The 21,485-nt window shown below is 36.5% G+C and overlaps 2 protein-coding genes across 5 annotated transcripts in view; one reads left to right on the forward strand and one right to left on the reverse strand.

Moving 5' to 3' along the window:
* Positions 1-21,485, forward strand: part of LOC134816912 (mucin-2-like) — a 765,431-nt gene that overhangs the window by 201,114 nt on the left and 542,832 nt on the right. The window lies entirely within an intron of this gene.
* Positions 350-19,552, reverse strand: LOC134816917 (pyridoxal-dependent decarboxylase domain-containing protein 1-like). Of its 4 annotated transcripts, none has more exons than XM_063825962.1 (19): positions 19,424-19,552; positions 19,034-19,177; positions 18,658-18,759; positions 18,208-18,311; positions 17,979-18,038; positions 17,725-17,793; positions 6,820-6,945; positions 6,502-6,627; positions 5,805-6,016; positions 4,820-4,904; positions 4,342-4,553; positions 4,107-4,201; positions 3,762-3,878; positions 3,194-3,462; positions 2,848-3,010; positions 2,544-2,653; positions 2,159-2,319; positions 1,849-1,935; positions 1,249-1,698 (listed from the first exon to the last, which is right to left on the reverse strand). In XM_063825962.1, exons 1-19 carry the CDS (start codon positions 19,532-19,534, stop codon positions 1,685-1,687), a joined length of 2,367 nt encoding a protein of 788 aa, XP_063682032.1. In that variant the 5' UTR covers positions 19,535-19,552; the 3' UTR covers positions 1,249-1,684. The 4 variants fall into 4 exon arrangements, with proteins under 4 accessions (XP_063682034.1, XP_063682032.1, XP_063682031.1 ...); XM_063825961.1 differs by having other exon boundaries at positions 5,805-6,028; positions 19,424-19,546; XM_063825964.1 differs by lacking the exon at positions 17,725-17,793 and having other exon boundaries at positions 350-1,698.

Below are 21,485 nucleotides of genomic sequence, written 5' to 3' on the forward strand. Positions count from 1 at the left end.
CATGTATCGAGTTTCAGAAAACTTAACTACCTGCCCCTACAAAAACATATAATTTGTCCCTAAATCAGCATTTTTATCGCCTTTTATTCTCAATTTTAGAAACTATACATACTTACACAATACAAATACAGTGTCTAATGTCTATGGCTGATGTGCAAACCCCATTGCAAAACTATAGTCAAAACACAAAATATAAAGGACGAACAATATGTAAATGAATGTCGACCATGAGCACGTTTCTTGTTTGCAACTACTGCTGAGACCTGAGTCCCATGGATCAACCAGATCCCGGACAAAACTGTCACCCTTTCTCGGGCTTAACTATTTTCTCTCACATTTGTCTCTTTTTGAAAATTTAAGCTCAAATTATTTAAAAAGCTAATACACCATTTCAACGACAATATAAACTTTCTGAAAGCCTGCGACACTACAGAGTTCCGGTTGAGCACACTTCTACACAACCCCTTAGAATATCATTCGAAATAACCTAGCTACAAACCTACAAAATAACGAGCGAGTTTCCAGGGACAGCCACTAACTTTCCATTTAATATCTAATACAGCGACCATTTAAAACTTTGGTAAGTGGGCCAAGCGCCAGAATTAGACTCACTAAAAAGATCGTACGATTGCAATAAACGTTAAAACTAGTACACAGTATTAAACCTTGCCCGACCCAGTATCTGTTTAAATCGTGTGACTTGTATTAAACTACTATTTATCAAGGCGTGGCGGACGGCGGCACGATCAATATCTATGCATATTATGTATTATGTGCTTGTATCATGAATAAACTCTATCCTTTAATTAATATTGATCCAATTAATTTATGTAATTGTGAACAAAACCCGGTTAATACGTTGATTGTACCTATTTGCCATACGTATCGACCATTGACAATAGCAATTAGCATGATGCTTTCTCTTAATTAGATGACAATATTGGTTAGTGTTTGCAGTTATCAAATGCCGGTTCATTTTAAAATCTAGCCAAAATGTTTAATTATATTAATACTATCACTGTATTGTCCGCAATCTATCGACCAATATCTCGTGGAATGACTATGATTTCAGGCGGCACGACTTGGGGTACAAAGTTAAGTGAGACTGACAGACGGTAAATATAGAGCTGTTAATTCCATTCTCCCAAATACTTTCTTCTCACCATTCATAACCATCACTTCCTCCCTTTTGCTGCTTCGCGACAAAAAGGAATCGGATGGAAAAATACTTAATCAAAAACGAAATCTAACTCAAAAAGCAATAATATTTCAAATAATTCACGGCAGTCAAAAAACACAATATTCTGTCAATTTGTATAACTTCCACTTTTCAGCATTCATATCAATAATTAGTTATCTTTGTGTTGTAAAGAGTTTATTACACTTATTTCATACTAATAAATATTCTCAAAATACTACGATCTAAAACAATACATACATTTACAAAATCCATAATCTTACTTATAATTATTACATTTTATCAAGCAAATACCAACAGTCTTTAATTAGAAAATACATAACCATAACATAAACTATAAATAAACTATTCAACAAAGTAGCAGCTCAGTAAAGGATCCATCATCCAGTAGGGATCTATCATCAACGGAAGAGATGAACGTGTTGCGGCAGAGAGAGAGATTAATTTTGATCAATTTTAAAACTCATCTGTGGCTTTAAATTTTGATCATACTTGTGGATCTGAAAATTGGTAAATGTTTTGAATTTTGCTATCGGCAACGTGTCTATGATAATTAAACCAAAAACGTATGATTTGGGCCATGATTGTTTCAAACTATCAAAACACAGAAACTTAGTGAACACTGAACTAACAGCTTATAACGAACTAACCATGGACATATGAAGAAGTGCTGGTAGTTCTTGATCTAGCTGGAGTTCCGGCCACAGAGAAGACTGTATCTGTTGCCTCCACTTCTCCTTAAATATCACATCGTTAATGCAAAAAAAAACTATAAGTTTTAATCAAATAGCCCAATTCCACAATAATTTTGTTTATAACGGGAGTCGGCAAATGTTAAAATCAAAAGTTAATGAAATAACAGATACAGTTAAAACTTTAAAACATATGGAATAGTAGTATAGTGGATCAGGAGATAAATATACATTTGAAATGTCACGTGATCATGTGATTGAGCTTTACCTGAATGTAACGAGAAGGATCTACCGACAATTATCTTGTCCTCAATTGGGGACATCCAGTTGAAGACTGGACCAAAAATAGGAATATTTCGAATAATTCCTTTTTCGTAAAACTGCTGCTCTGACTCTAATTGCAGCTCCTCGTTCGCTAGGTCTATTCCTCTGTGGCACAGAATTTATATTATATAACAGAATTTAAGTTAGTCAATATTATCAGTTTAATCTGCAGGAACAAAAAAATTGTATACATAGAGTGTATACACTATACAGATCACAGTGTATAGTGTATACATGTATCAATTTAAACAATACGTCGGCCATTGTGAAAATTGTGTAATTTAGAGGAGGACGGACCAGTAAAGAAAAGTTTTTAACAAAAAGAATACCTCATGATAATTTCAGACATTCTGGCGAGGTATTTGCTGTTGTTTTCAAACTTAGGTGCCGTTCTAACAATGTCATCGAGCAATGCACGGACATCGATCGTTTCTGATACCTGAGATAATACTTAAAATGATGCAGGTTCAGTGGATTGTGACGCTCCAATTTTTCAGGGAGAATTGTGCCAAAATCTCTATAATTTCTTTCCCACTCCAAGTAATTTGTTGTTAAATGCACTATAGCTATATATTTATAATATTATTTGAACTTCTTTATTACGAAGAGGAACGAAAACTAGTGACTACTCACCAGAGGAATAGAAATAACGGTGAATTTGGCGACTTGTCGAGTAGCAATGACCGGCCACCTGTCCCCCAAATACTGACATAATTTCTCGTTTATCTCGTTCAACTCCTCTCCACCCTCCAATGTATTGCAGGCTTCCTCATCTTGGAGATATTTCGGCAAATACCTGCACAGATTCAGTGTTGTAATACTGTCGGTGTTGAATTTTTCCATGCCCAGACATAGTAAGTTGAATAAATTGATTTTTGAAGATTAGATATAAAAGTAACATAATATGGATGTGGGTAGTGAGCTTCAGGTCTGATTCATCCAGTACTGAACGAGTCAATAAAACTCGTTTAAAACTCACTGGAAAGCTCCAACACTAGGATGCAATGGGTCGATAACAAGAAGGAAGTTGTCTCTACTCTGAATCTGCAGGTTAAGCGTCTCCCTCAGACCCAGAGAGGTCTCATACTTGGTGACCTCTTCTCGGATTGTGGAAAGTAGTAGAGGCATGTCGTCCAGGGTCAGAGAGGATTTGTCCAGAGGTGCCAGTCTGATAACATTTAGTTCACCAGACAGTTCAATCAGCTGTAACTTGTCAGATCCAAACTGCTGTTCTAGTGTTTCGTACATCTGAGGAGTTAGTTTTTAGTATTGATTTAAGCAAATTTAAAGCAAGACTACTGGTTCCTGAAGGAGAAATTCTCAGAACATTTTTCATATGATGACTTTGATAACGATAAAATGTTCATAATCATGAACAAGTGGTGAGCTGAAGTGAAGGTAAAAAATATCATTCCATTATTAGTATTAGGTTGATTTAAGGTTGGTTTAGCTAAAAATCCCAGAAATCTCGGTAGTTTGCCAAAAGAGGTCTTTAAAATATGCTTCACAAAAATGAAACAATCTTATTTCTTTGATGAGTTACGTACCATAAGAGTTAGTTTAGACATGAGGTTGTTCATCGGATCCTGCTCAGCAAGGTCTGGAATGTTTTCCAGTAAACTGTAGTACCGGAAACAAAGCACGTGCCCCGTCAGAGGATATTCCTGGAATTAACAGGAGGTTTTTAGAGTTTGTACAGAAATATTACGTATTATCAACGATTTTTAATTGGATGATGGTGTCCGTTCTTTAAATTAGTCTACAATCACAGCAGGTCTCTTCTCACTGCCCAACTCTAAGGATAGTTATTTACTTTATTTTATTATCTATTGACTCTTATCTTGAGTCAAATAGAATGGTTAAAAGTAGTCACAAGTGATCGATTTTCTTACCAGAAGTTGGATGCTCTCAATGCTCTTCAGTTCATTGTACAGTTGCACGGCAAGATTGTACGAGTTTTGTATTTGGCTAATTATCTTCGAGCTGCCTTGAAGAATAAGATTTGGGTGAATAGAAGTTAATTAAAATCTATACATTATGTATATTTCATGGAATTGGTCTTCTAAGAAAGAAAAAAACATTTCACGTAGGTAAATAACGAAATGAAACTCTTAAAAAAAAAATTACCCTGGTGTTGGAGGAGGACCCACAACGGAAGTTCAACTTCCAACTTTGGCGTATTGGTCACGTGGTCGCTCTCAGAGTTGATGAAAAGGACACTCGTCTGGATGAAAGTGTCACAGAGCAGCGTGTCACATGACACTGAAACACTATCACATTCTTCAAATACCTTAACCGTAGCCGGGGGTGTGTCCAGTGATAGCAGAGGGCTGCAGGACCTGCAAGCGCAACCAATCAATTAACCTGTTTTAAAGTTAAATGTTTGGAACTTCAAGAAGTCAACGGCAATTCTATATTGGTTGTTAATGGAAAATAAATAACATGTTCGCTTATCAAGAAACATCTTTGTTTACTTTGATCTCAGTTCCAGGGACAAAGTTGCTGACGTGAATTATCGCAAATATAAGCTCTATCAATAGGACCACAAGTCTTAGAACGTGTCAACCAAATTCCTAAAAAACACAGAAGTTGTTGGTAAGCTTACCCTTTGGCGTGTAGCCAAATGCCGTGTTTGTCACACATGTATTTGATTGCTGGGATATTGTCGATATGTCCTGTTACCTTCGTCCCTGTTGGAAGAGCCATGTATCATTATAATAATGTTATATAATGAATAAATTGAAGTGTTAGGGAGTTCCAGGCACAGGTCACAGCACCGAGACGTGGAGTCGAAATTGTGGGTTAAAGATGTGAGTCTAAAAGTGCAATGTAGTGCAATGATCGCGCTCAACTACACGAGACTAATTAACAAAAGGTAGACCAATATTCCTATTGACATCAGACTGATTGGTCTATACTGGGTTACACAGTACATTGCAGTACAATTAGAGCTATTCCGGGAGTTTCTTATTAGCTAGATAGGCTCACCTAATCGAGCAAAGACACGTCTCGCGCAGTGTAAACATGCGTGCGCGCGTGTTATACGTAAAATTAGTAAGCAAGCACATCGACATAGTTTTCACAAGAATGTCTCCGCGCCGTACATGATCTAATGTATAAAATAAAGAATTGCCATTATGTGACTTATTTGTAGTCAGAGGCGGTCTCATAGAGATCTGGCGTAACAACGTATCTGTAAAACGGCTATATCAGACTTTTCAGGAAAGGACGATAAGGACGAAAACGGTGGAGTGGAAAACTTCCCCAGAGTAGCATAATAACTGATAACAATATACGATTGCACTATGCAAGGTTGGGGCAAACAATTCGTGGAACAAATCTTGCAGTATTCGTGCAATATGATTAATTATTTGCCGTGTCCTGTATGTATTTATGAATATCACTGCATTCACATAAAATCGTTTCCTGCCATCGAGATGTATGCTATACTATTTATATCACAACAATGCGACTTACATACTATTAATTATACTATTTATAGTAAGAACTTTAAGAAATGATAAAGACCATAGCTTGACTGAAGGAGAGTAACGTGTGAAAGCAACGATTGAAGAAATTTGATAACTCACCAACAGTGGTAATAGCTAACAAAGGTAATTTGCCACAAGATATATCATCCGATATAATTCGCTCAAACGCTTTGATATCAAGTGTCCTGGAGTTAGGAGAGGAGAGACTATAAGGGACCACGCTTATCACTGATTTAGGGAGATAGAATCGAGATAGTATCTGTCTGGAGTATATTTCAACATCGTCTGGGCTCATGTATATGACTGGATACCTGCGAACGGTACTGTTGTTTGTGAATATAAAACAGCTGTGAATTTAAGATCATGAAGCATGTTAATATATTGCTGTTTACTATCAATTTACACAAAATAGGTATAAACTTTAATTAATATAAAGAAAACAGGATAGGAACTATTAGGAAGTTTTTACCTTCTAGCATTCTGACGGTCTGTATTGCTGTCATATTGGCTGTTATCTGTCAGTAAACTGTCGGTCACAGTCTGTCAGTAAAATGTCAGTCACAGTCTGTTTGTTGAGACTGTCCAATTAACCATGTTCAGACTCGGTCAGTAAGAACTTAGCAAGAACTTTTTAAATAACACAACCACTCTTTCAAAACGCAACCACTAAAAGTACAAGTCGAACTTTTCCAAGTTTATAAACTGATACAATAACTATGGTGATGCACTGCAACCTTAGCAACCTAGCAGTATTGAGATAACAAGGTGGCAACACACTCCAGAGTAGCTCACTTACTTGGCGTACAAAGCAAAGAGTCCATCCTCAGCCATGGTGGGGAAGTTAGAAAATAGGAGACTTTCAGTGAGGCTGATAACAGCTTCCACAGGAGATTCGAAAATGTTGGGTGTATAATCGGGTAACCTGGATATTATCTTGATCAACTGATATGATTTATAAAGTAGACCTTTTGAAGGTGCGTTAGATGATAATGATACGATATTGGATCTGAATTACCACTGCACAGTACGTTGTTGAAAAGGGAAGTTATGGATATTAGAAAAAAAAGGTTAAATAACTTTAAGTTAAAAAGCTAAATACCAAGAGGTGACTTACCGAATAATAGAAGTTAACCAATGTCTAATCTCGGTTTGGATTTGATTAGATAACAAGGTGGAATCAGTAGCAGAGTCAATATACGATGACAGACCACGTAAAGAGGCGTACAGAACATCTTGGCAACTGAAATTAGGGGAGGATTAGTAACTAAACACAATATGATTGTACAAATAAGATAAGATAATCGCCATGTTTGCCATATAAATTGCTAAAATTGATGGCGAAATGGTGAATTGAAGGTTTTAAGAAATTATATGGCAAGAGACAATAAACCGCCAAACTGGAAACGTTAAATTTAATGTTCAATGTACAAACAAGAGATTTCACACATCATCAGACCCAGAGCACATTTACAACAATCACTAAGTGCTGCTTAACAACCTTCACTTGCTGATAAAAGAGATAACACCCAACTTTTAAATAATTTCAAAAGCCAAAAGTTGTATGCTTGATAAGTCACTTGCGTCATAGGTGTATCAACTATCAAATTTCAAGATAAGAGTCGTAAGAAGCGACTGCTTGGCAACAGGATATGTAACCTTTGTATAAAGATAACAGAAGGTAGAGTTTCTCGACAGTTGACGAAATACTGTTCTCTTTAGATAGAACTCGTGATTGTGTTATGCTTTGGCTAGAATACCATATCCTTTTAACGGCAGTTTCATTAGTTTGTTTTGTTTCAAGTTTTGAAGCAGAATTTTTTTTCGAATTTAATGAAAGGCACTGATTGTATTTTTGCCTGATTTCTTATTGCTATTATCAAATAAAGTTTATCAAAACATCTGACAATGGGTAGTTCTCAGGTAAACTGTTACTCAACTTCGTGTGACTCACAATCTTAATCGATACAGGATAAGAAGGATGATAAGGATGACCCACAGTGCCCTCCTGATTCTGATTCTGATAAGCGTGGTACAAACAACTGTTTGGGATTGTTATGATCAAAAATGTAAAGGAGAAGGTTTCTATAACGATACCTACATAGCTTGTGACCAAGAAATAGACATCTGTGGCTTCAGCTCTAATGGTTAGATCTATTAATATTTAATCCGAGGGAATATTTGCATAGAAATATTAAGAAGCACGGTGTGAACGGGCCAGATCTCCAAATCTCCAAATCTCCAAATCTCTAAATCTCTAAATCTCTAAATCTCTAAAAGAATCAACTCGATGAATTTGAATGTGTGTTTTTGTAATGCAAAGTTAATCCAACAAATTTTTCAGGCTACCCGACATGTAATTATAACAGTTATGGAGGTTACGGTTGTGATTGTTATGGAAGTTACTACTGCAGCTCTGATAGCGTTACTGGAGATGCATACTGTAATTCTACTGGTGGCTACATCGGGGGAGGGGTATCTACACTGGTTTTCTTCCTAATATTGTTCTGCTGCTGTTGCTATTGCTGTAAAAGACGGAGACGTGCAGCTGGCAACCAGCAGCAGACAGTTATAGTGCAGCAGACCACTGCTGCACCAGCCCCACAACCCACTGTTATTCAGAACATTAACGTCGTACAGCAACCTCAACCTCCACCTCAACCTTACTTTCCTCAGCAGCAGGGCTTTGCAAACCCTGGTTATCCAGCACAACCTCAACCTGGTTATCCTGCACAACCTCAGCCTGGATACCCAGCACAACCTCAACCTGGTTATCCTGCACAACCTCAGCCTGGATATCCTGCACAACCTCAACCTGGATATCCAGCACAACCTCAACCTGGATATCCAGCACAACCTCAACCTGGATATCCAGCACAACCTCAGCCTGGATATCCAGCACAACCTGGTTTTGCCCCTCAACCACAACCTGGAGACGCATCTGCCCCTCCTCCTTACAACCCAAACTATACTGAGTAATGAAACTTTTAAAACTAAACTGAGACTCTTTCGATCATATCATAATACACTTACTCCCCTGCTGGGGTAATTAATCTTAGGTATGATAAAGTGGGGCATTTTGTACAAGTTTTTATTCAGTTAAAATAATAATGATTGCTATGAATGTTAAATAATTCTATCATTCATGTGAAAAATGTGATTCACTTTTCGAAAGTTTTTCCCGATCCATGACTCTTATGCCGTCACACAAATAATTTAGTTCCTGTTTTTGTGCGGGGCTGAAATGGCCACGCAAATTGCTTAACTATCGCTCCCTGTCAGTTTAAATGTTTAATGGAAAATATAGTCTAGTAGCGGACATGAGTATATTTTGCATATATTTTTTGAAAAGTTACGAAATATATGGAATTAAATTCTAAAATATCATAATTGATGCAGTCAATTGTAATTTGTAATCCATTGGTTGCAATGCAAGGTTGACTTGTTTAATTACGAATAACTTTATTAAAAAGTATTCGGGTTAATACTAATATCTCATGTTTTATTCCCGGACGGCTCCAGCTAAACTCACACTAATTTCACAAAGCATTTTCCACAATTTTCAGCACTTTAACTTTACACCATTTAGTAGTACCAATAAGTACCTCCCTCATAAATTCATTCCTACAGACTTTCTAAGAAACAACCTTCACCTTCCACCATCCCAACACTATCAGAAACAACAGCCAATCACATATCAGAAACACAAATCACGTGACACTCGATGCACCTTCCACAGCCGTGGCATCAACATGTGGCATCAACAAGTGGCACTATCATATATGTAACATGCGACACTTGCGACACGCACATGTGTGCCACAGTGCCACATTTACGTGATAAGGTCGGCTCATAGTGACCATGGTTACGAAAGTTTGTTCATATATTCTATAACATATAATTCTGTTAAAATATCCACCTTTAGGACTCTTAGTTATGTTACGTAATTTCGTTGCCATGCTCCCTCATCATAATATAACAGTAACTTCGTTACTAAGTATCCGTACCTCGTGCCTTGAACTTTTCCTTTCGCAACATCAAACTACATGTTCATTTGATGTGTGCTTACCTTGTGTACACCGTTGGTCAGTGGATTACTGAGGTGCCAAAATTGATAAATCTTGTCACCAATTATCACCTAATAGATCGTTCAGATTACGTAACGTTCAATTGAGGTCGACCAGCCTCCACTCTTTAACCGTCACGTGACTGCAATCTCCAACTGTATTCATCAGCTCTTATTACCATGGCCTGGTAAGACGAGAAAGCCTGTTATATATACATTATTTTCAGCCATCTCTTTGTTCCGTTGTTGTCGTAAAACCTTAGAGCGATCTTTAGGTTGTTCGAATATCCTAATACTAAGATACTAGTGATTTAAAGATGCTCATGATATTTCCATCTATTCTCCTGACACTTACATTGGTTGGAACGGTACGGACTTCGACTTGGGATTGTTATGATCAAAAGTGCGAGGGAGAAGGTTCCTTCAGCGGGACGTACATTGATTGTGACAATTCAAACAATATTTGCAGAACTGCTTGGTCTAGTAAGAATCTTTTTACTAATTTAAATATATCTACAGTAAACCCCAATTTATCGTACAAATTGGGGAAGGGAAAATAGTATGGTAAATTGGGGTACGGCAAACTGTGATGTATCAAAAATTATTTTCCATTAATCAGAATTTTCTATTTTCTGTTATATATAATATATAACATAATGCAAACCTCTTGTCCACAGATAATAATGATATATTCCACTTGGGACAATTAGATATATCCAAACGCTTCTCGACAAATATTAATGATATTTTACTTGAGTCGGGATTATACGATTCATCATTTTCAGATTATCCGACGTGCGCGTACAGCTATTACGGAGGGGACGGTATCGACTGCAATGGCAACTACACCTGTAGTTACAATAGCACCTCTGGGAAGGCATACTGTAGCTCGACTTCTGTTACAACGGTTACAGTGAGTGGCTCTATAGGAGGTGTGGTGTCTTTCCTGATATTGGTAGGTTGCTGCTACTACTGCTGCAGGAGAAGGTCGAGGAGAAGGGAAATTGCTAATGTAAATCAGACTAATGTGGTAATTCAACAAACTGCTGCTGCACCAGCCCCGCAACCGATTATACAGAACATCAACGTCGTACAGCAATCTCAACAACCTCCAGCTCAGCCACAGTTCGCAAACCCTGGTTACCCACCACAACCTCAACCTGGTTACCCAGCACAACCTCAACCCAGCTATCCACCACAACCTCAACCTGGTTATCCAGCACAACCTCAACCTGGTTACCCAGCACAACCTCAAACTGGTTATCCAGCACAACCTCAACCTGGTTATCCAGCACAACCTCAAACTGGTTATCCAGCACAACCTCAACCTGGTTACCCACCTCAACCCAGCTATCCACCACTCAGTTACCCAGCACAACCTCAACTTAGATATTCATCACAACCTGGAGACGCCTCTGCCCCTCCTCCTTACAACCCAAATTATACTGAGTAATGAAACTTTTTAAACTGAGCTGAGACTCTTTCAATCATATCATGACATATTATCAACTCCTCTGCTGGGGTAATTAATTTTAGGTATGATAAAGTGGGGCATTTTGTACAAATTTTTATTCAGTTAAAATAACAATGATTGCTTTGAATGTTAAATAATTCTATCATTCATGTGAAAAAATGGATTCATTTTTCGAAATGGATTTGTATTGGTAATATCAGTAATTGTGTAATATGCAATGTGCTATGTGCATGGTGATTAAAATAATATTTAAAATTAAATGGTGTAAATTTTCAGACATAAAAGGCTTGAAAAATATAAAAATATAATCTACAAATAAAAATCCAAACCACAGAAATTTATTATGTTTAATAAGTTCGCTACAAATTTTATCTCAAACGTTTTTTTGTGTGAAATACATGGAATTAAATTCTGAAACATCACAATTAATGAAATCCATTAAAATCCATCAGTTACAAGGCTGATTTTTTGGTTGAGAACATAACCATTTGCAGCGTTAAATATGTTCATGGTTTGCAGTACCTTTCCAAACGTTAACTAAGCATTTAATTAGCTTAAAGAGTTGATCAAATTATTCGTGCTGACTACGGTAACACAAGTTTTCTTTTTATTCTATTACCATATAATTTTGTGAAAATATCCACCGATAGTAATTTCGAATGATGTCATTGCCGTATTATATAATACAGTAATATACGGCTAATTGTTTAATTACTTAATTAGCCGTTGAAATTTGTATCTTGAATTTTTCATTACACAGCAACATTGAAAGTTGGTTCATTTGATGTGCGTTAACCGTGCGTTAAGAGGTTAAGGATTGTTCTTTAACCGTTCATCTAGTGATTTACGACAATTGTTCGTGGCAACTGGCAACCGTGTGTGGAACGTCGGTCGGTGGGTTACCAAGAGAGAGAGAGAGAGAGAGAGAGAGAGAGAGAGAGAGAGAGAGAGAGAGAGAGAGAGAGAGAGAGAGAGAGAGAGAGAGAGAGAGAGAGAGAGAGAGAGAGAGAGAGAGAGAGAGAGAGAAAGTTCAACTAAGGTCGAGCAGCCACACCTGTCACGTGACTGTAACCCAGATTGTTGATTGCAGGAAAGTAAACGGAGATGTGGTAACTGAGTAGATGGATAGGTTATCAATAGTAAGGTATGTAAGTATAACAGAGGAGAAATAGTTTTCATTCGCTATTTTATCCCGAGATATAACTATAAGATTCTTCCTCGGAACAGCATACCATCTCATTAGAACATTCCTCAGTGTCTTTAGAACATTCCACTGTGTCTTTCAAACAATAATAGTTTTACTTACTATTTTGTGGTCCTGCTACTTCGTGATTGTGGTTTTTCTGACAGCGTATATGATAATGTGCGATTATCGCACAAATAAGAATGAGATATCAGAAATTATTCAACGAGTACCGTGATAATAATTTCCGATATCTCCGTATGATGAGTGCGGTAATCGTGATATCATTTCTTTAATATTACAGCAGTTTGAACAATAGCTTAACCAAATTCTCCCGACAACGATAATATATAAAGAGTTACGAATGTACTTAATTTAAACTAGGATTTCGAGTGACTCATTTCCTTTAAATTGAATTTTCCAATTTGTTTGCTGGCACCCATGAGTTACATTTGTAATCATTATCCAACCCGAAAGAGAATTTGTTCAACTGTGAATTAAATTTAAGTTTGATCTGGGTACTCTATTTAAATAAACATTGCAAATAACGCGAATAACAAAAGTTATTGAACGGCTCTCATTACCATGGGAGGATGTGAACAAGATTGAATGTATATACAAAATGGCATTACAGTTCATGTATTATTATTATTTTAATCAATAAACTTTCAAATTGTTACACAAATACAGGGTGGGCCAAAAGTCAGTGTGCAAACGTTGGGTCTTATACCTCCGCTGAGTTTTATATTTGAGAGCTGTTGCTTTGCAGATGGCATACTGTACTTACTGGTTCGAGGATTCCGTCGTCAAAATTTGAAAATTCGAATATTTTAGACCACGCCCATTCAATATTAAAACACCTATATTGTTTTCTCTGAAAATCCTGAACGCCTAATTTTTTTAGAGACGGTAGATTATCAAATGTTGCATATGATCTGAAAAAATGAGGCAAAACGGATTAGAAATGACGAAGTTAACAAGCATTTTGTGTATCTCGTTAACAAATTGACTGGGTGATTATGTGACACCGTGACACGACACCTTAATTGGGCACCCTTAACAATTCCCATAATGTTTAACGGGGTAGTTAACGGGGTAATCTTATCACGTGATTAGGTAAACCAATCACCTGATCACACGTAATGAACAAGCTTGTTATGCTTCATATCTCGGTCATCTGAGAAGCTAGAACTCTCATTCTTTCAGGGCAAACGTAATTCGAATGGCCAAACACAATTCAATAACATTTAGCTTGATCCGATTATCCAAACTATCAAAAAAATGTGAAAATGAACCTCCATTTGAAAAAAATGAACGCGAATATTTTTCGAGTTGACAAATTCCTCGAACCAGTGGTGGTACTAAGTCATACCAGAAGGAAGTATTTCAATTGGGCACTCAGTGACTGAGCTATTAAGGCCAACGTTTGCACACTGACTTTTGGCCCACCCTGTATATCATTTCAAAGAAAATTTCGCCGAATGACCTTACATGCCTTGACAAGTGACCGAGTGTAAACAAAATTAGGGACACCGAAACACCAGTTGACCAGTAAACTGGTCATAGCAATTAGCAATTACATCGGGCCCTATAAGTGAAGCGATACTGCAACCAAGGCATGCGCCATGCTAGGTTTATTCCATTGAACTAATAAAGTTACAGTCTAAAATATAGATATGATAAATAACAATGTACCATAAATCATAATTATAAACACACTTTATTGAACATATTTTATTAATTATACTTTTTATCAATTTATATTTAGATAATATAGTTACATTAAAAGATTAAAGATAACAAAAACTTTCAATTATCAAAATATGTAATATCGTGATCTTTAAAAAGAGATTATAACTTAATAATTACTGATTAAGGATTTGCAGCATTTGTACGGGGTTGTAAAGTACAAAAAGATGAATTGCATAAAATTCCAAAACAAAAAACCAGTTAGTCCATAGGACTGTAAAACCCCTAATTTACTTTCGAATTGAAAGTGTTGAATTCGAAATCATCCATGTTGGATTATTTGTTGGCAACTAAGGATTTAATTTTCTTGATCCTCTTATAAATATGAATACAACATTTTTAGTAATCTCTCTTGTTCCACTGTTTTCGCAAAACCTTTGAGTGATCTTTCAATTTTAAACTTGAAACAAGTATTATATACAATATACATTATACAGGGTGGGCCAAAAGTCAGTGGGCATACGTTGGCCTTAATAGCTCAGTTACTGAGTGCCCAATTGAAATAATTCTTTCTGGTATGACTTACTACCACTACTGGTTCGAGGAATTTGTCAAATCGAAAAATATTCGAGTTCATTTTTTTCAAAAGAAGGTTCATTTTTGCATTTATTTGATAGTTTGGATAGTGGGATTGAGCATTTTATTGAATTGTGTTTGGCCATTCGAATCACGTTTAAGTCCTGAAAAAATTAGAACTGTAGCTTCTCAGATGACCGAGATATGAAGCATAACGAGTTTATTCATTACGTGTGATCAGGTGATTGGTTTACCTAATCACGTGATTAGGTGACCCCGTTAACCACCCCGTTAAACATTATGGGAATTGTTAAGAGTGCCCAATTAAGGTGTCGTGTCACGGTGTCACATAATCACCCAGTCAATTTTGTTAACGAGATAAAGAAAATACTTGATAACTTCGTCATTTCTAATTCGTTTTGCCTCATTTTTTCAGATCATATGCAACATTTTATAATCTGCCGTCTCTGAAAAAAATTAGGCATTCAGCATGTTCAGAGAAAACAATATAAGTGTTTTAATATTGAATGGGTGTGGTCTAAAATATTCGAATTTTCAAATTTTGACGACGGAATCCTCAAACCAGTAAGTACAGTATGTCATCTGCAAAGCAACAGCTCTCAAATATAAAGCACGGCGGAGCTATTAAGGCCAACGTATGCCCACTGACTTTTGGCCCACCCTGTATTATATAATAAATATATTCATAATATCCTAATACTCTAATACTAGTGATTTAAAGATGCCCATGATATTTCCATCGATTCTCCTGACATTTACATTGGTTGGAACGGTACAGACTTTGACTTGGGATTGTTATGATCAAAAGTGCGAGGGAGAAGGTTCCTTCAGCGGGACGTACGTTTATTGTAACAATTCAATCAATATTTGCAGCACTGCTTGGACTAGTAAGAATCTTTTTGCTTATTTGAATATATCTATGTAGTAAACCCCAATTTATTGTACAGTTTGGGGAAAGGAAAATAGTATGGTAAATGGGGGTAAGGCAAACTGTGATGTATCAAAAATTATTTTCCATTAATCAGAATTTTCTATTTTCAGTTATATATAATATATAACATAATGCAAACCTCTGATCTTGTCCACAGATAATTATGATATATTCCACTTGGGACAATTAGATATTATATCCAAACGCTTCTCGACAAATATTAATGATATTTTACTTGAGTCGAGATTATACGATTCATCATTTTCAGATTATCCGACGTGTGCGTACAGCTATCACGGAGGGGACGGTATCGACTGCTCTGGCAACTACACCTGTAGTTACAGTAGCACCTCAGGGAAGGCATACTGTAGCTCTACTTCTCGTATATCCGCAGCAACTGGCTCTATTGGAGGAGGAGTAACGTCCTTGCTGATATTGGTAGGTTGCTGGTACTACTGCTGCAGGAGGAGGAGGAGGAGAATAAGGACTACTGCTAATGTAAATCAGACTAATGTGGTAATTCAACAAACTGCTGCTGCACCAGCCCCGCAACCGATTATACAGAACATCAACGTCGTACAGCAATCTCAACAACCTCCAGCTCAGCCACAGTTCGCAAACCCTGGTTACCCACCACAACCCAGCTATCCACCACAACCTCAACCTGGTTATCCAGCACAACCTCAACCTAGATACCCACTACAACCTCAACCTGGTTACCCACCACAACCTCAACCTGGTTATCCAGCACAACCTCAGCCTGGATATCCTGCACAACCTCAGCCTGGATATCCTGCACAACCTCAACATGGCTATCCTGCACAACCTCAACCTGGTTATCCAGCACAACCTCAACATGGCTATCCTACTTCTCCTCGACCTGGCTACGCAGCACAACCTCAACCTGGTTTTTCTCCTCAACCACAACCTGTAAACGGGTCTGCTCCTCCTCCTTACAACCCCCACATAACTGGTTAGAAGGTTAAACTTTTATAAAAAACTTTGACTAAGATTTTGAACACTATTGCTCATACTCATTTCTTATACTGTAGCTAAGAATTTTGATTAGGAAAAGATTTTGCACGGTAGCAGTTATATTAAAGCTATGATGACAGCAAACTGTTAAATACATATACTGATTAAGCTTATTAATTAACTCCTTTGTCCAATAAAGCTATTCTACTAATTGTACTAATCAACTTTACAGAATTGTAGTTCAATTAATATTTCTGATTGATTTTACATTCTAACAACCAATCATCATGTTTATTGTTTTGATTTTGTGATCTTATTACTTACTATTACGAAATATGTGAAATACTCTGTGAACAATTTGCATACCAAGGATGCTTGATCATATTCAAAGTAACACTCTAGCTTATCCTTTCTTATGATGTGTCATAGAAATGGAAAATATGTTTACTGGAGACTACAATTATAAGTATTTTTTAAGAAGAGATCTTTAGTTTTCGAAAACTAGTATCAATAATTTTAGTATATTAATGAGATACGAGATATGTGCACAACAAATGTTGAGACCATATTATATTATGTTTAATTGCAGTTTGTTACGATTTATTACATTTGACCTCACTTATCTATTTAGTTTTGATATATTTTCTATTAGTTATGTTTTCAGGAGTGCCCATTGGGGTTTTTATTTTCAACTGATTGTGATGTAAAAAATAAATTAGTCCATTAGAGACAATCCCCTTACGAGGGGCTTTCAATCAATCATGCACAAAATACTGCATAAAGGTATTGAATATTGATGTTTTGTTAATTTTGTTTGATAATAATTACTTTATTTGCATGACTTGGTTTTATTTTCCAGTTAAATGCCTGTGGTTAATGCTGCAACTAGGAATGAACAATGAACACGTCTGTGTTCAAAATAAATGCTCCTGAATCAAACAAATTACATAAAAAAGTGCACAAATCTATCTGAGATTTATTCATGATTGAAGATGCAGAAAGTCGACGAAAACCAAGCTGAAGATATAACATGAAACAAGAATCATCTGCAAAAATAATCAAGAGAAAGAATTTGACGAATTTTCATATTATCACAATTATACACACCGCCGTGTTCCAAGGTCATGCATACACCATACTGCACATACTTGGTTCATACATTGTGCTTCAAGGTGCCTAGAGGTCAATATCTGCGTTAGACCTATTAATCTCAAATTCTAGGCTCATTAGTTTTAAGGTCTTATAAAGGTTCCTAAAGATGTGCAAAAACACTATATGAAATCAATGTTGATGTAATCTCTTGAAATAGTTGTCAATAATACAACCAAGAAAGGAAGAATAATAATGCACTAATTACTTACCGCCTATCAGCTGAATCACACAAAAGTACAATTCTCTTCAAAATAATGGATAAATCCTCACTGAAATAGAAAATAGGCTTACCAATTAGTTATATCTATACAAATTATTGATTATTAATTTTGATTCAATATAATATTATGATTGATAATAATATATTTTATCAATAATTATCTAAAAGGTTTTTTTGGAATGCCACTTTTTTTATATTTTATGAAAATGTTCGTATACCTGTTTGAAATGTCATTTTTAGTAGTGCTGGTCGTGGCAGCACTGGATTTCTTCTCCATGTCAGATAGAGAAATCATACATGCCTGTATCTCATCCATTCTCCCCTGAACATATCATTTATACATTTTTCTTCAGAAACAGGAACATGTTTTGCAACTTATATTCAGTCCTGTGAATTATACTCTAAAGGTCCAAGGACATACATTTAACGAATATGGATCCATAATCCCATACAGAAACAATATACAAACGAGAGCTAGTGTCAATAACCTTGCAATTAGCAAAAATTAGTAACCACACCGGAAATGTTCTCCAGTGCTTGTGTATACAGTATGTCTACAGTGATTACATTATAATATTATAATATAGTCTGCACACTAAATTGAGCAAGCTGGTGAAATTCGAGGAAGACTTGCGTCTTGCAAGGCAATTGCAGATCAAGGGACTTACAAGTATTTCAGGAGCAATAGGGGTTGAAACAGATGAGGTACTGGCCTGGTCACTGAAATCTGACAAAATCCCCATATTGCCAGACTCAACTGTGCCAGATGTCTGAAAAAACATTGTTGATTTTTTGGTGTAATATTATTATTATGTAATATTCGAAAAATCGAATTTTACATGAATTTTACATGACATAACTTTTACATGCAAATACTAAATAGTCTTTTAATTTGATCTAAGCATTTTTAAGGGTGGGTTGAAATAATCAAACAAATATTTAGAGAACATATGACACACAGTTATAAACTTAACCTCAATACACTTGAAAAAAGAATTGAATCAAAACTTGAACATAATTAACCCTGATAACACTTCAAATTACCTCCTCATTTCCCACAACTTGATACTCTCCATTTCCGTTTGTGGACATAGAAGTGGTCTCCAAAACAGGGTCAGTTTCCAATTCATGGGAGTCTATACTGTGAGTTTCGGTGGCCATGGTACGAACCTCATCGTTCATACTCTCCTGAAAAATAATAATTTGGTTACATTATTGCTATTGATGGCTGCCTGTTGCTACTTGCTAGCACCAGATGAAAGATAGAACTATTATAATAATTTGCAGAAAATTTGAAATGTTTACCAACATGATAAACTAACATTGACAGAAGCTTCCTTCTCGTTATTAAGTGTGAATCCAATTTCAAATTTCAAAATACTTTTAAAAGGGGCTTATCAAAAGAGAAAGCTAGTCAGTCTTCGTGAACTATACCTCATCAAAGTTCAACTTCTGAACAACAGATTCAGATACTGTAGGTTCAGCATCCAAGCCCAATACATTCTCTGATTCATGGTCAAAGGCAGAAGATATGAGCGTATTCATTTACTACTACTACCAGCTATACATGAGGTATAAGTTTGATCATGGATTTAAAAACAAAAAGTGGCAAAATTAACAGCCTAGTATTGTTTTGTTATAAAGGTAATGTTATGATGAATTATTTCACATCACAATTTTATAGATGTCGACTGGAACAGCTTACAAAGACCTAATGATATCCTTAGCTCACAGTACTCCCTGGGATTGATGGCCTCAGCAGCCAAGTGGCATAAAGTGAGGAATCTAAAAATCTAATTCCTAGCCACAATATTTCCACAGCCACCGACTGATTTTTGTAAATTAGTTAATATTTAAATTCAATTAAAATCAGTCGCTCTCAGGGGTTCTTAATTCTTAAGACGTTCGAATCGAGCGCATTAAACATATATGAGATATAGCTAGATTCTTGTCGATTCCTGGGACAAATAACGCGCAATAAAACGCGCCAGAAAATATTCCTGGTTATTCTTAAGATTCCCAGGAATCTGTAAGAATCTAATACTACCGGTAGTAGTACTTCTGGTAGTCTACTACTACCATATTACGTTATATTACATGAAATTGTGGCCTAATTGGTTAAAGCGTCGGCTCTACATTAGCAGATTGCGAGTTTGAGACCCGGAAAGGATAATTTTCCCCCCACTTTTTTGGCAATTATGAATAACTAATGAATAACTAAACCTCTGTAATATAACTAGCAAAGTGAAATGAAATCGTTATCCGGCCGCGGAGCGGCCGAAAAATTTATAGCCGTTTTAAAAATTTATTATAGCCATTTTTTCTTTCCAGGCTGGATTCCTAGCCACTTTTTAAATTTATGCCACTGGGCTCAGCAGGACTCAAACTTGGTACCTTCCGATTACAATAATCAAAGCCACAAGATTCCTTGAGTGAATAGTATGAAACTTCATGCATCTCAGAACTAAGCCTACAGGTTTTGCAAATTGATACTTGAATCTTCCTATATCAACTCGTTGATCAAGTCCTTTCAAGCGTTCACTGTACCAACAAAGCCTTAAATCTCTAAGCCGTAAACCTCATACTCTTTTACAGAGTACAGGGTGCCAAACAACATTTGTTGGGACAAATATCATACAATCTACCAAGTTACCAACACCAGCAGATTTACGGATGCTAACCGTATTGAACGAAGCATCTGAGGGACTTTTCCTGGGGACCCCAGGCTATAATGTTCATAAACACATAGCCGAATAGAGATTCAGCTGAATGACAGGCTGAGCACCGCCCAGTAAAGGGACTTCACGGTTGTCCATGATTGATGGGATTACCTGCTACGTCTTTCCTTGCCGGACTGGGGCAATGGTCTGTTCTTTATTACAGCTTTGTATTATAACTGTAGAACTACTATGCAGAACAGCTATGGTATCAACATATGGACTACGTATTCAGGCAGGAAGGGGTTCTCTTGCAGGAGGAATCCATGGCCATAGTGTGTGGTTGGGGACAGCTTAGTCATTAAATACAGTAAAACACACTAGTACCGAACAATTGCACTGTAAAACATGCTCACGATACACTCAAAATTGGAAATATTCAACGGCTCGTATATGAAACTTAGCGACTTACACTCAGTGTACACCCAGTGTTAACCAGTATTACACACTAGTAAATTCTACGTAACGCGCGAAAACAATAATTCTGTAGCGTTTTCATTGTCACATCTCACGTCGACGGGATTAACGCGCGCGCGCGTAACAACTTATCTTACTGCTAACTCAGCGACTAAACACACAACGACTTTGACAATTGACAGATGATTAAACAATTGTGAGTTATGACGGACTTAACTGTATGGGTCAACTACTGAAACTGTATTGTTTACTATCTTATTCATTATACTGGACATGAGATGACGAAGTATCTTAAGCAGCACTTTATACCCCCATTTAGAACTTGATTAGTCACGAACAATAGAATCATCAAAAACCGATAC

This window comes from Bolinopsis microptera, chromosome 6 (genome assembly GCF_026151205.1).
Source record: "Bolinopsis microptera isolate Bmic1 chromosome 6, MBARI_Bmic_1.0, whole genome shotgun sequence".
NCBI classification, from domain to species: domain Eukaryota; kingdom Metazoa; phylum Ctenophora; class Tentaculata; order Lobata; family Bolinopsidae; genus Bolinopsis; species Bolinopsis microptera.

Coding starts and splice junctions, on each gene's coding strand:
- LOC134816917 (XM_063825961.1), bottom strand. CDS start 19,534: ATGAATACGCTCATATCTTCTGCCTTTGACCATGAATCAGAGAATGTA. Junction 4,905..5,804: donor GTTAGCTATTACCACTGTTG/GTGAGTTATCAA, acceptor CTCTTCCAACAG/GGACGAAGGTAACAGGACAT. Junction 4,202..4,341: donor GGTCCTCCTCCAACACCAGG/GTAATTTTTTTT, acceptor TTATTCTTCAAG/GCAGCTCGAAGATAATTAGC.